This window comes from Haemorhous mexicanus, chromosome 20, assembly GCF_027477595.1.
Source record: "Haemorhous mexicanus isolate bHaeMex1 chromosome 20, bHaeMex1.pri, whole genome shotgun sequence".
Lineage (NCBI taxonomy): Eukaryota > Metazoa > Chordata > Aves > Passeriformes > Fringillidae > Haemorhous > Haemorhous mexicanus.
In genome coordinates this window covers 9784040-9798663 of record NC_082360.1, presented here as the reverse complement: position 1 = coordinate 9798663, position 14624 = coordinate 9784040, and the positions used below count along the sequence as shown (strand labels likewise).

Sequence of the window (14624 nt, the reverse complement as noted above, 5' to 3'; positions counted from 1 at the left end):
CCCAAATGCAGCCCTGCTGCCCCTCAATGCAGCCCTGCTGCCCCCTCAATGCAGCCCTGCTGCCCCCAAATGCAGCCCTGCTGCCCCTCAATGCAGCCCTGTTGCCCCCCAGTGCAGCCCTGCTGCCCCTCAATGCAGCCCTGCTGCCCCCAAATGCAGCCCTGCTGCCCCCCAGTACAGCCCTGCTGCCCCTCAATGCAGCCCTGCTGCCCCCCCAGTGCAGCCCTGCTGCCCCCAGTGCAGCCCTGCTGCCCCTCAATGCAGCCCTGCTGCCCCTCAATGCAGCCCTGCTGCCCCCAAATGCAGCCCTGCTGCCCCTCAATGCAGCCCTGCTGCCCCCAAATGCAGCCCTGCTGCCCCCCAGTGCAGCCCTGCTGCCCCCCAGTACAGCCCTGCTGCCCCCCCAGTGCAGCCCTGCTGCCCCTCAATGCAGCCCTGCTGCCCCCAGTGCAGCCCTGCTGCCCCCAAATGCAGCCCTGCTGCCCCCCAGTGCAGCCCTGCTGCCCCCAAATGCAGCCCTGCTGCCCCCCAGTGCAGCCCTGCTGCCCCCTCAATGCAGCCCTGCTGCGTGCTATGACCCCCCGTGCAGCCCTGCTGCCCCTCAATGCAGCCCTGCTGCCCCCAAATGCAGCCCTGCTGCCCCCCAGTACAGCCCTGCTGCCCCCCATGCAGCCTTGCTGCCCCCCAGTGCAGCCCTGCTGCCCCTCAATGCAGCCCTGCTGCCCCCCAGTGCAGCCCTGCTGCCCCTCAATGCAGCCCTGCTGCCCCCCAAATGCAGCCCTGCTGCCCCCCCAGTGCAGCCATGCTGCCCCCCATGCAGCCCTGCTGCGTGCTGTGACCCCCCCAGTGCAGCCCTGCTGCCCCCCCAGTGCAGCCCTGCTGCCCCCCAGTGCAGCCCTGCTGCCCCCCATGCAGCCCTGCTGCGTGCTGTGACCCCCAGTGCAGCCCTGCTGCCCCTCAAATGCAGCCCTGCTGCCCCCCAGTGCAGCCCTGCTGCCCCTCAATGCAGCCCTGCTGCCCCCCAGTGCAGCCCTGCTGCCCCTCAATGCAGCCCTGCTGCCCCCCAGTGCAGCCCTGCCTGGCACATCCTCCCCCTGCTCTGCATTCCCTCCCCAGCTGGGACAAACTCCCAGCCTTGGGAGCTTATACAGATAGAAAATATTTATATTATACTATTATATAATAATACATATTATTATATAAAATAAATATATTATCTATTAGTATATAATAATAAATATTATTTATATATTATATAGATAATAAAATAGTAAATAATATTCAATATATTTATATAACTTATATGTTATACTTATATATAATTTTATATTTATATTTATTCACTTATACTTACATAGTATAAAAAATATAATATTTGATTGATAAATTGTATATTACACATAGATTATAAATAATAAAAATAATAAATAATAAATAATATTCATTATAGCTATATAATATATATAATATATAATATATTTTTATATAACTTTATATTTTATTTATTTTATATTTATATATTTTAAATAGTATAATATTAAATAGATAAATTATAGCATATAGATTACATACATATTATATACATAATAAAATATTGAATAGTTATATAATTTTAATATATCATATTTATATTATGTTTATATATCTTAAAAATATAATATTTAATAGATAAATTGTAGAATATATAACTTATAAATATATTTTAATAATATAAATAAATGTATATATATATATATATATATATATATATATATATATATATATATATATATATATATATATATATATACATATATATAAAAATAAAAATATAATGCAGGGGAATCAGCCAGCAACACAGTGACCACAGAGCTCTGAGGGGACATTGCTCATGGGCCTGTGGCACAACATCCCATATATTTATATGTTTTAAATAATATAATATTTAAATATATATATTTTATATATATTTATATATATAAATATATATTAAAGATTATATTAATATATATTAAATATATATTTATCATTATAATATAGATAAATTATAGTATATAGATTACATATATATTATATAAATAGTAAAATATTTAATATAGTTATATAATTAATATATATTATTTATATTATATTTATATCTTAAATATAATATTTAATAATTAAATTGTATAATATATCACATTAAAATATCTTTAAATATACATAATTAAATAAATAAATAACTATATATATATATATATATATATGTATATATAAATATACACATATACACGTATGTATGCATGTATATATGTGTATATGTATATATATATAAATAAAATATAATGCAGGGGAATCAGCCAGCACCACGGTGACCCCAGAGCTCTGAGGGGACATTGCTCACGGGTCTGTGTCACAACATCCCAGCCCCAGCAGGGGAAGGGTGGGAGGGACCTGGCTGGGGCCACCTGGTCCCTCTGTGCCAGGAGCATCCTGGGCAGGGCTGGCACTGCAGGGCTGGCACAGCAGGGCTGGCACAGCAGGGCTGCTATTGCAGGGCTGGCACTGCAGGGCTGGCACTGCAGGGCTGCTATTGCAGGGCTGGCACTGCAGGGTTGGCACTGCGGGGCTGGCACTGCAGGGCTGCTATTGCAGGGCTGATATTGCAGGGCTGCTATTGCAGGGCTGGCACAGCAGGGCTGCTATTGCAGGGCTGGCACTGCAGGGCTGATATTGCAGGGCTGGCACAGCAGGGCTGGCACAGCAGGGCTGGCACAGCAGGGCTGCTATTGCAGGGCTGGCACTGCAGGGCTGGCACAGCAGGGCTGCTATTGCAGGGCTGGCACTGCAGGGCTGGCACTGCAGGGCTGGTATTGCAGGGCTGGCACTGCAGGGCTGGCACTGCAGGGCCGTTCCCTCCTTTGGGAGCAGGAATTTGCTCTGCCTCCCTGCTGCACCATGCCCCCACCTCCCAGCCCCTGCTCCAAACACAAACTCCAAAATGAAAGGAAAGCCTCCAAGACCAGGCATTTCCAACCACTCCTGGATTAGCACTCCACTGCAGAAATTACTCACTGACACCAAGGCCTATCCTTTGCACCTCATACATTTATTGTCCAGCTTTAAAGGGCTTTTTGTGAATTCTGCTCTGCCTTTTCCTCCTATCAAAACAACTGTCCTGGGGGTTGTTTCTACCCCTGATGGGTTTTTTTAATCCAGGTGGATTGGTTTCCATGCTGCCAGAATGATTTCCTTCCAGGGCAGGAACACCCACCCTGAGTTCAGCTCCTGGAGGAGATGACCTTCAACATCAACAAAGAGAAATATTTTGGGTGAAGGCTTTAAACCAGCAAAGGAACTGCAGAGAGGAGAGTAAAACAACTCTGCTAGCAACCCCCTTGCTTGATAATGGTCATTTCCAGGGGATTAGCTGCTCCTCAGTGCAGCAAGGAAGGAATTTCCATGGTGGAAAATATGCAGGGAGCCCACGTGGCAGGGGAGGCAGAGGGTGATGCTGGGCAGTGCCAGCTCCCACCCACACAGCCCTGGCTGAGCACAAACACCAGGGGCCACTCTGATATTTCTGCCTGCACGTGGCTCACAAACCCCCAGAGCTCAGGAGCTCCCAGGCTGGAGCTTCTCAGCTTTTATTGCTCCAGCAGCTGCTTTGTCTTGCAGGTAAAATGTTCATTCTAACAGCTGGTGTTTAATTCTCTGCCCTTTCTGAAGTGAAGCAAACCCCAAGCAGCCAGCCCAGGATGGTCTCTGGTCCCACAGGTCTCTCAGCCTTACCTCCTCACCAATAGAGATGCAGGCTTTGGAGTCCAGATCTCTGGGTGGCCTGCACAAAGAAAAAAAAAAAGGGAAAAGATTTGAAATATTCCCTACAAAGATCAATTTTAGCTCAGTGGCTAAATCCAGCCCCCAAGCCATGCCCTCACACCTTCCCTGCAGCCCTGAGCAGCCTCCTGGCTCTGCAGGATCAACAGATCCACAAAGTCACCCCAAAAAAAAGGAAAAAAAAGCAATGGAATGGGCATTTCTCACACCCAGCCTGGCCCTGCAGGGTCCCAGAGGGATTCACTGTGAAACCAAGGCCAGCAGCAAACCTCTGCCAGCCTGGAGGAAAAGTGGATTAGAGGGGCAGGAGCACCCAGACCTGCTGTGAATCCTCACCTCAGTCACTCAGCACAGGCTGACAGGCTGCAAACACTCCGTGCACAGAAGCAAAGAGAGCCAGGCAGGCTGGGCATGCACAGAGGGCCCTAAAACCAGAGGGGCTCCTCCTGCAAGGCTGAGCAGGCAGGGAAGGGATGAGTTCCATGCCTTGACAAATGCCTGCTGCTCAAACTGGTGCCAAAGTGCCACACCAGTCAAAACTGGGGGCCCATGCTGGTTTTTATCTTTTTTTTTGTCTTTTTCTCCTGCTCTTTATCTTTTTCTGCATCATCCAGCACAAGAGACTGACTGCTGCACCTCAGATGGGGCTGAGTGAGAACCCCTGGGAAATGCAAGGGCTGAGAAATCATCACAAAATCCCAGAATGGTTTGGGTTGGAAGGGACCTCAAATATCATTTAATTCCACTCCCTGCCATGGGTAGGGACAACTTCCACTATGCCAGGGGGCTCTGAGCTCCATCCAGCCTGGCTTTGGGCACTGCCAGGTGCCAGCCAAGGCTGGGAGGCAGCTGGGCTTCGTGGTTTGCTTTTCACTCTGCCCCAGAGCTTGCAGACTTACGTGGAGCTTGTCTGTGGTTGCTCAAATGCTTCCTTAGGAATTTTCAGCCCAGGGTTTCTCTTCTTGCCTGCGAAACAAGAAAGAGGCAGAGTTAAAGAAAGGCACTTTTTGGTGGTTGTTGTTGTTTGGTATGATTTGTTTGGGGTTAATTTGCAAAACACAGCTTGTCTCTATTTGTTGAGCTCATTTAACAGAAATGCCCGGCCAGGCTGGTGGGGCAGACTCAGGGCACAGAGTTCAAACAGAAAGTGCCTTTGTTCAGCAGGGTTTCATTAAAACCTGCGAGCTCTGCCTGCCAACTTGGTCCAGAAAACAGGCAAGAGCTCTGGCAAAGGCAGGCCAGGAGAACATGCAAAGGGAAAGGTATTTCTCCTCCTACCCACATAGGATCCCTTCAAACACCTCTCAGATTTAAAACCATTCCAGATACAGAACTTCAAACCCTGGCAGGACGAAACATCTGAAAATTGCACCTGAAAGTGCAGACTGTGGTTCTGCTTAACTGCATGTTTCTTCTCCTGGTCACTAAAGTTATGCAAACCCAGGAAAAACAAAGCAGAATTCAAGTCTGGAGGCTTCAAAGCCATTTGTTTCTATTCACACTGACCAGCCAAGCTTTCCTGAGCTGGAGGCAGCTCAAGATCCGAGGCAGCTCAGCTGCAGCTCTGCTGGAAAGGGCTCCAAAGCAGCAGCCACGAGAGCCAGGCAGAGCAGAGAAACACAAGAAGCTTTTTATGACTGCACAGATCCAGCCCCACTTCAGCAGGGCAGAAACAACCTGGACACATCACCCATGGCACCAGACCCCAAGGGAAACACCTGCCTGCTTGGCTGGCTAATAAAATCCACCCCCAAAAAGGCACAAGGATCTAACTGAGGCATTCAGCACTCTTAATCTAACAATTTCTATTAATTAATCTTCTTTTTAAGCAGGAGTTTTACTCTCTGTTCCCAACTCTCTCTTTCAAACTTCACCCATAATTTGGTCCATTCCCCCCCAGAAAAGGCACAATTTAATTGAGGCATTCAGCATTTTTAATCTAACAATTTCTATTAATTAATCTTTTTTTAACAGGAGTGTTACTCTCTGTTCCCAACCCTCTCTCTCAAACTTCACCTATTCTTTGGTCCATCTCCCCAAAAAGGAACAAGCATCTAATTGAGGCATTCAGTATTTTTAATCTAACAATTTCTATTAATTAATCTTTTTCTAAGCAGGAGTTTTACTCTCAGTTCCCAACGCTCTCTCTCACACTTCACCTATACTTTGGTCCATCCCCCCCAAAAAAGGCACAATTTAATTGAGGCATTCAGCATTTCTAATCTAACAATTTCTATTAATTAATCTTCTTTTAACAGGAGTGTTACTCTCTGTTCCCAACCCTCTCTCTCAAACTTCACCCATAATTTGGTCCATCCCTCCCCCCAAAAAAGGCACAATTTAATTGAGGTATTCACCATTTTAAATCTAACAATTTCTAATAATTAATTGGGGTTTTTTTAAGCAGGAGTTTTACTCTGTGTTCCCAACCCTCTCTCTCAAACTTCACCTACACATGTCTGAATTTGTTTTTCCTTTTGACACATCAATAGATGCCTGTGCATCCCAGTGCCAGAGGGTGCTGGATCAAAGGGCAGCACCCAGGATGGAAAATGACCTGTAGGAATCAAGTAATCAATTCACATTAGCATTTTTTTTAGAGTTTTGGTTTTTGGGTTCTTTTGTTGCTGTTGTTTGGTTTTGGTTTTTTTTGTTTTTGTTTTTGTTTGGGATTTTTTTTAAGATTTTTTTTTTTGTTTGGGGTTGGGGTTTTGGTGGTTTATTTTTCATTTTTAGTGAGTTTTTGGTGGGTTTTTTTCCACCCTATGGAATGGGTGGAAAATTTGGGATTTTTTTGCCCTTCCTGAGTTCTGGTGGGGTTTTGGGTTCTGCTCATTCTGGGCTTCACTGTCTTCACCTACACATGCTGAGGAGCATAGACCAGGAGTGAGATCCCTGCAAAGACCAAATTTTAGTGAGGTTTTGGGCTGATCAGGGCTCTTTGGGGGGGAATCCTGGGGTTTGGCCCTTCCTGGGTCACAGTGGAGCTCAAGGAACCTTTTTGGTCTGCAGAGTTCTCCTCCCATCTGTGCTTTGAACATTGAAGATCTTCAGCAAATTTTTATTCTGTTGAGTTTTCAATTCAGGATGAGTGGGACTCTTTGGAATGGGACTCTTTGGGTGGAAAATTTGGGGTTTTTTGCCCTTCCCAGGTTGTGTTGGAATTTTGGGTTGGGAAATCAAAGCACTGTTGGGGAGCCACGCTGATTTGTGGAGTTCTCTGGTGCTCCAGATCCCCTCTCCTGCCCAAGCTGTGCCTCAGACCTGTGGGATGCTCCATGGCAGAGCTGTTCTGGATGCTGGCACCTTATCCAAAAAAAAGCAATCTCAAAAGTACAGGGCTGGCAGTGCAGGCAAACAAATTCCCTGCTCCTCTTCCAAGCTGCCATCCCAGCCACTCTGCATCCTCAAGGAAATGAGACAGGCACAGGAAAAGCTTCTTCACACTGATTTTGCACGTGGAAAAGACACAAAAATCCACCAAGCTGCCTGTGGAATGGGTGGAAAATCTGGGGTTTTTTGCCCTTCCCGGGTTGTGTTGGAATTTTGGGTTGGGAAGTCAAAGCACTGTTGGGGAGCCACGCTGATTTGTGGAGTTCTCTAGTGCTCCAGATCCCCTCTCCTGCCCAAGCTGTGCCTCAGATCTGTGGGATGCTCCATGGCAGAGCTGTTCTGGATGCTGGCACCTTATCCAAAAAAAGGAATCTCAAAAGTACAGGGCTGGCAGTGCAGGCAAACAAATTCCTTGCTCCTCTTCCAAGCTGCCATCCCAGCCACTCTGCATCCTCAAGGAAATGAGACAGGCACAGGAAAAGCAGCTTCACACTGGTTTTGCACGTGGAAAAGACACAAAAATCCACCAAGCTGCCTGTGGAAGGGGTGGAAAATTTGGGGTTTTTTGCCCTTCCCGGGTTGTGTTGGAATTTTGGGTTGGGAAATCAAAGCTTGTTGGGGAGCCACGTTGATTTGTGGAGTTCTCTGGTGCTCCAGATCCCCTCTCCTGCCCAAGCTGTCCCTCAGACCTGTGGGATGTTCCATGGCAGAGCTGTTCTGGATCCTGGCATGTTATCCACAAAAAGGAATCTCAAAAGTACAGGGCTGGCAGAGCAGGCAAACAAATTCCCTGCAAACAAAATCCCTGCTCCTCTTCCAAGCTGCCATCCCAGCCACTCTCTGCATCCTCAAGGAAACGAGACAGGCACAGGAAAAGCATCTTCACACTGGTTCTGCACGTGGAAAAGAAGACACAAAACCCCAGCCCATTGCCTGTGGAGGAACTGACTGCTCCTTTTAGGGCTGAACTGTCCCTGTGAACACCCAGCAGCTCCCCCAAGGATCCCCTCTGCTGCAGCCACGCTGGCACGACCAAAATCCAACAGGAAACAGGCACAAATTTGCTCTGTTATTCCCTTTTTTCCATCTTATCCTCCAAGCTTTGCTTGCACCACCCCACGTGCTGTCCCTGAGGCTCAGGAACCTGCTGTGGGAGGGAGAAAATGAACCTGCTGGGAATGAAGCTGATTTGAACTGGACCCAGAACAGGTTGGGCAGCGCTGAATCTCATCCTGGTTCACCAGTGGTGTCAGCAGAACCAGGGAGCAAAAGGCCAAACCCAAATAAACACTGAAAACCTTTCCTCCTAGGGAAATAAAATCTGCATTTTGGGGAGTTTATTTTCCTTGTCTCTTCTTCACAGAACACAATATTTTGAAACTTTGCCATTTTTTTGAAGCACAATCTGTCCGTGCCTCGGAGCTGCCAAGGCACAGGCAGAGTTTAACATTCTTTGGGGTTTTCTTTTCAAGAAAGCAGAAAAGCAACAACGGTAGCTCGAATAAGACACGGATTTCAGGATGGCACCAGGAGGAGGGGTGGGAAATGGGAACTGCCACGGCCAGGATTTGCACCTGCAGCAGCCAGAGGTGTGTGGATGGTGGGGGGCTGTGCTGACTTTGTGGTTATTTAATGAATCCTGGGTTGAAATCAGGCAATTTCATGGCTTTTAACTGGATCAGGCCAAATTGCTGAGCTCCTTTTGTTCCAACATGCAAAGCTCTCGTCTCTCCGAGCCTCTGGGGCCAAGGTGTGTGAGTGGTTTGCAGGAGGCAGCAGCAATCCTGAGCATGGCACTGCTCTCAACCCAAAACCAGCAGCAGAACCATCCCAGCAGGGGATGCAGGAGCCAGGATCCCCCTTCACTCCAGAATTCAACAGTCCAGCTCACACCACTGACTTTCTCACACTTAAAAGGCTTTTTTTTCCTAAAGGAAAAGAATATTTGGAAGTCTCAAGATCAGCTCTGTTCAATAGGAACTGCCAAGCAAGTGTCTCTCTGTCAAAATAAAATCCCCCAGTTTGCCAGAGCAGAGGTTGGCTTGAGGAGCATTAAAATCATCTGCACAGGAGCTCCAAATGTGGGGGCTGCTTAACAACACACGAAATTGCACGGTACCTGCTCCATGCACCAGAAAAGCAGTGTTTTCCAGGGTGTTTTTGTGAACCATTACTATTTTTAGCTTTGTTTCCTGGACAAAAGCACCGTGTGTGTTTATCTGTGCTGCCTGTGGCCCCTCTCAGCCCCACCTGACACAGAAACTGAGCTGTTGGAGATTGCAAATCTGGGAAAAGCAGGGGAGTCAAGAACAGAGTCCCCAGCTCAGGGACTGAAAGACAAAAGGCACCCATGGCAGGCAGCAGGTACCCCCACAGGTGCTTCAGACACCAAAAACCAGCACGGGGCTCCAGCCTGGGGCACAGCCCAGCAGTGCAGAGGGATTGCTGCAATCCCTGGGGATTTGCAATGAGGAAAGCCCCATGAGAAAACCACCACACACAGCTCAAAGCCCAAATGTGGCTCCTTCTGCAGAGGGTTCTGCTGGTGGCTCAGCAGATGGGATGGTGTATCTGCTCCCCAGCACCCAAAAAACCATGAATTTTCTGTGTAAACAACCCCTGGAGCTTTGCTGGTCCCTGAGCCTTCGAGCTGAAGCTCATTTGAGAGCTCTCCCTGCAGTCTGGCACATGGAGACATCCACAAGCACTCGACTCAAAAGCCAAGTTTGAAGAATAATTGAGGCAGAAAAAACCAAGCCTGGTTTGGAGTGATGCTGAGAGACATCTCCAGAAGCCAGTTTTGATAAACAAAACTTCCAGGGTATCTGTGACATTAAGCAGAAATCTACTTTCTCTTAGCAAAAAAAAAACCCCAAAATTCACAGTAAATACTGAACCTGGTGCTGAGGAAGGTGCCACCTTCACAAAGCCTCTCCTGCAAGTTCTTTCCTGCAAGTTCCCTCTCAGGATGAGAGGAAACAGCCTCAAGTTGTGCCTGGAGAGGTCCAGGTTAGAAATTAGGAGGAATTTCTTCTCCAAAAGGGTGGCCAGGCACTGGGAGAGGGCAGTGGTGGCATCAGCATCCCTGAAGAGAGGTGGGGACGTGGTTTGGTGGTGGCCCTGGGAGTGCTGGGTTAATGTTTGGGTTCAATGAGCTTGGAGAGCTTTCCCACCCCTAGTGATTCCCTGATTTGGGGGTTCTGATGCCAGCACCTGGCTGCAGCACCCCTGGAAGCTCCTGTGCCCCAGCACCGACCCCGACTGCTCCTGCAGGGCCCAACCAAGCCAAGAGCCAAACCAGGCCTGAGAGCAAAACTGGGGCAGGAAAAAGAAACCCTGACTCCATGAAAACACATTAGACACTTCCCTGGGAAGGTCTCAGAGCCAATTCCTGAGGGAGGGCAGGAAAGCACATTTCCAAGGGGCTCCTTACCCTCTTCCCACTGACAGAGCACGGGGATGGTGTTGAGAAGCTTTAACCCCCCTCAATTAAACAATATTTAATTGAATATCTAATTGAAGAAGGAAACTTCAGCATTTCACAGTGAAGAGAACAGAGAATAACAAAGAAAGGGAAGACAGAGGAATTTGCTGCCCACATGGGCTGTAACAGAAAACAAACTTCAACTTCTGAAGGAAAATCCCAGTCTCCAGACTTTTCACTGCAGTCAGAAACTTTTTATGATATAATCCAAAATAAATGGTTCCTTGCCACAAAAAGCTCTTATTTCCTTCAGAGGATATTAACTAGTTCTGTCTTCACCACAATTTATTATTAAAAATGTGTTCAATGGCCATGTAGCAACATTTCCTTTCAAGCAACACTCTTGCTGGTAAAATTTCACAGGCAGGAAATGCCTCTTTCTCCCATTTTTTAGGAGATAGAAGTGGCTCATTTACAATTCCTGTCTCTCCCAAGGATTTTTTTTGCCTGATTTCTTGGAAGGTTTTGAAAGCTAAATGATCTGGTTCTCCCCTATCAGCTGTAGTCTCTGTGTGAGCAAACTCCCACCCCAAAAACGGGGGCAAACTGGGAATGTTTGGTGGGTTTCCATGGAAGAAAAGTGAATTTTGGCAGCTCCCAAGGCTCCACAACCAAAGTCTGCCCTGATCCTGAGGTGCCACTTTGCAGAGGGACAGCACCCATGGCCATGGCTCAGGTGCAAAACTCCCAACCCAGCTGGTTCTGGCAAAACCAAGGAATTAAGAACAGGAATTTCTTTTGTGTCCCAGCCACCCTGGAGATGCTGAGCAGGAGAAAGTTCTGGGGTGCAAGTGCAAAGGGCTTCTTTAATCCCAGCTCTGCTCCAGCCCACATTTCACCAACAATGGTGGGTTTGATGTTTGCTGCCAAAGAGAACTTTGCAGGACACCTGGAAATACCCAAACCTCTGAGAAATCCACTCATGAACCCTCCTGGACACAAACACTGAGATAGCTCAAAGCAGCACCCAGGGCAGAGCAGGTCACCTGGAGCAACTGCTGGTGTAGCAACCTTGAATTTTAAAATATTTTGACAAAATGACCAAAGAAATTACAAAATATTTTTAGCAAGTATTACAAATCATTTGATGGGTTCATTATTTATATTTGTGGATTCTTATGGCTGTTCCACAGAGCATCCTGGCACAGTCTGAGGGCTGGGGATGTCCTGCCACCTGCACCACTCCTCACCACTGCCCCGTGCTCAAGGTTTGGAGCCTTTAATCCTGCCCAGGTCTCTCTCTCCAAGGAATTGAATTCTTCCCCCACACGTGGGGACATCCCAGGCCAGGGTGAGAGGAGCATTCCTGGTGTCCCCAGGGCCAAACACTGCGCTCCAGACTAAACAAGGGCCATGAGCACAGCCCGGGGCTCCCTGCCCAGCTGAGAAATGAAAACACAGAGATAGCAAAGTCTCTTCTCAATGAGAGGGCCTGAGGAGAAGCTGCTGGAGCTGTACCAGGACTCCTGCTGGCCCCACTCCAGCTGCAGTGGGAACCCAGCCCTCACAGAGAACACAGAAGGGGGCACATTCCTCAAGCAGTCACTTCTGGGGGGTTTGTAGTACAAAATGCCACATCCCCACGTGTCCCCTCCTCAGTGGCTCCTGCCCCACCACCTTCCTCCCACGGGCTCCAAATGGGTGAAACCCTCTGAATTTGCCCTTTGGGCAGCCCAGGTGTGGAACCAGGCAATGGATTTTGGATTTCAATGCCCGTGGGATGGAGCTGCAGGTGACAGGGAGGGGGGTGCTGGTGACAGTGGTTGGGTGACCAAGGTGGGCAAGTTCTCCCACCCCTTCTGCCCCCGTGCTTGGGCTGTGTGCCTTGGCAACATTCTGGTAAAGGTGCCTAAATCCCCTCTGTGCCAGGGACAGGCTGGGTGGGTGGCTGAGCTGTGCCCACCATCCAGTTTGTACAAGCAGAGTTTTAGCCAAGCCCTAATTTCTGGAGAAAAACCAAAAGCCAGGTGTTCATGTAAGCACCAATGGCTCTGAAAATCTGGTTTAGAACCCCTCATTCAGCCACAAAAAGATTTTAACATGCAAGAGATGTTTAAAAGCTGTAGAAGTTTCAAGCAAAAGCCAAGGGATGGGATGAGGTGGATTTGTGCTTTAATTTTCTCCTTGAAACCTGAGGGAGCTGCTCTCTCCTTAGCCCTGCCAGAAAGTGGCCAAGTGCCTCTGGCTGCTCCTCCATCACTGCAGCTGGATGTGCTGGAAGCACATGGAGATGCCCCAGGGATGGTGGTGCAGGACAGGGACATTCCCCACACCTCCTTTATCTGTGTCCTGCCTCCTGGCTGTTTGCAACAACTCCTTGGAAACAGCAAACTCGGGATGTGTTTCCTTAACAACATTTCTGGGCTGCCTGGGGGGTGGAGCTGAGCCTGCCACGGTCCTGGGGCCGAGCTGGCTCCCAGCTCCAGCCTCTCCTCCTCTGCTCTGGGTGCCGTGGAGCTGCTGGCCCAGCTGGTGGCTGCTGGCACATCCAGCACAGCCCCACGGTGTCCACACTGCAACTCACACCTTAATGTCTGAATTAAAGCACTGTTTATTTTCTTTTCTGTGTTTAGGAGTCACATTTTGGGCCGTGCAGCAGGAAAGGCAGGAGCACTTTTATGGCTGTGGTGAATTTTTCCAACGTGTACCAGGAGAGCACAGCAGGAAACCCTGAAACTCTGGCACACCACAGGAGCAGGGGATGCTGCACTGGCATGCCAGCTTAACTCCCAAGGCTCCTGAAGGGAAGAGCACGGCCTGGCATGGCCTGGCATGGCCTGGCACAGCTGCCCTGCTGACCACACACCAGCTGATCCCAAACTCCCCACGACACCATCAGCACCCACAGGGAATGGTGGGGATGCAAGTCACTGTCCTGTCCTGAGGGTGGCCATGGCCAGCCCCTGTCTGTGCCCCAGAGCCCAGATGTGCCCCAGCACCTGTCTGTGCCCCAGAGCCCAGATGTGCACCAGCACCCAGATGTGCACCACAGCCCAGCTGTGCCCCAGCACCCAGATGTGCACCAGAGCCCAGCTGTGCCCCAGCACCCGGATGTGCACCAGAGCCCAGATGAGTCCCAGAACCTGTCTGTGCACCAACATTCAGATGTGCCCCAGCACCCAGATGGGTCCCTAAACACCCATCCCTGTCCTAGCACCCATCCCTGTCCCTCACACCCATCCCTGTCCCAGCTCCCATCCCTGTCCCTCACACCCATCCCTGTCCCTCACACCCATCCCTGTCCCAGCTCCCATCCCTGTCCCAGCTCCCATCCCTATCCCAGCTCCCATCCCTGTCTCTCACACCCATCCCTGTCCCAGCTCCCATCCCTGTCCCAGCACCCACCCCTGTCCCTCACACCCATCCCTGTCCCTCACACCCATCCCTGTCCCTCACACCCATCCCTGTCCCTCACACCCACTCCTGTCCCAGCTCCCATCCCTGTCCCAGCTGCAGTGCCTGCCCCTGGCTCTCTCCCTCGCAGGGCTGCACTGCAGGGCTGCACTGCAGGGCTGCACTCGCTGCTCTGACTCAGCCCCACAGGCTGCAATAACCTCGGGCAGGGGAGGCTCCAAACCAAAATAGCAGGGCTGTGCAGGGAGAGCAGGGAGAGGCGAGGTGCACCCGCTGAACCGGGGCAGGCTTGAGCAATGCCAGGGTTATTTGTGTCCCGGGTCAGCCCTGCCGAGGCACCCACACCGCCCAGACAAAGATCTGCAGCTCTGCTGCCAGGTGAAATCACAAGGTCAGGGCTGGGTGCCTGCCTCAGCCCAGCCTCCAGCAGGAGAAGCTCTGAGCAGCTCCAGAAGAAAACGCTGGAACAGGCAGAGCAGGGAGCTCTGCAATAAGGACTCCAGCAGACTCAATCTGTGGCTCCTGCGGTGCAGACATGGACAGAAATGTCACCAAACTCTGCAAATATCAGGAGCTATTTGCCTGCCTTTCAGCAAGCTCTGCATGGCAGTAATTCAATTTTGAAGGTAATTTCCTGATTCGGGCTAATCTCTCC

The 14624-nt window shown here is 49.3% G+C and overlaps 1 protein-coding gene across 3 annotated transcripts in view; it reads right to left on the bottom strand.

Annotated features, from left to right (window-relative positions):
• Nucleotides 1-14624, bottom strand: part of MAP2K6 (mitogen-activated protein kinase kinase 6) — a 59297-nt gene that overhangs the window by 28376 nt on the left and 16297 nt on the right. For all 3 annotated transcript variants that reach the window (XR_009488972.1, XR_009488973.1, XM_059864735.1), the window contains exons 2-3: nucleotides 4698-4764; nucleotides 3751-3799 (exon numbers count right to left, since the gene is read on the bottom strand). Coding sequence is in view for 1 of the 3 variants with exons in the window: in XM_059864735.1 (XP_059720718.1) it covers nucleotides 3751-3799; nucleotides 4698-4764 (116 nt within the window). In the remaining 2 variants the exon portion in view is untranslated. The remainder of the gene's footprint in view (nucleotides 1-3750; nucleotides 3800-4697; nucleotides 4765-14624) is intronic.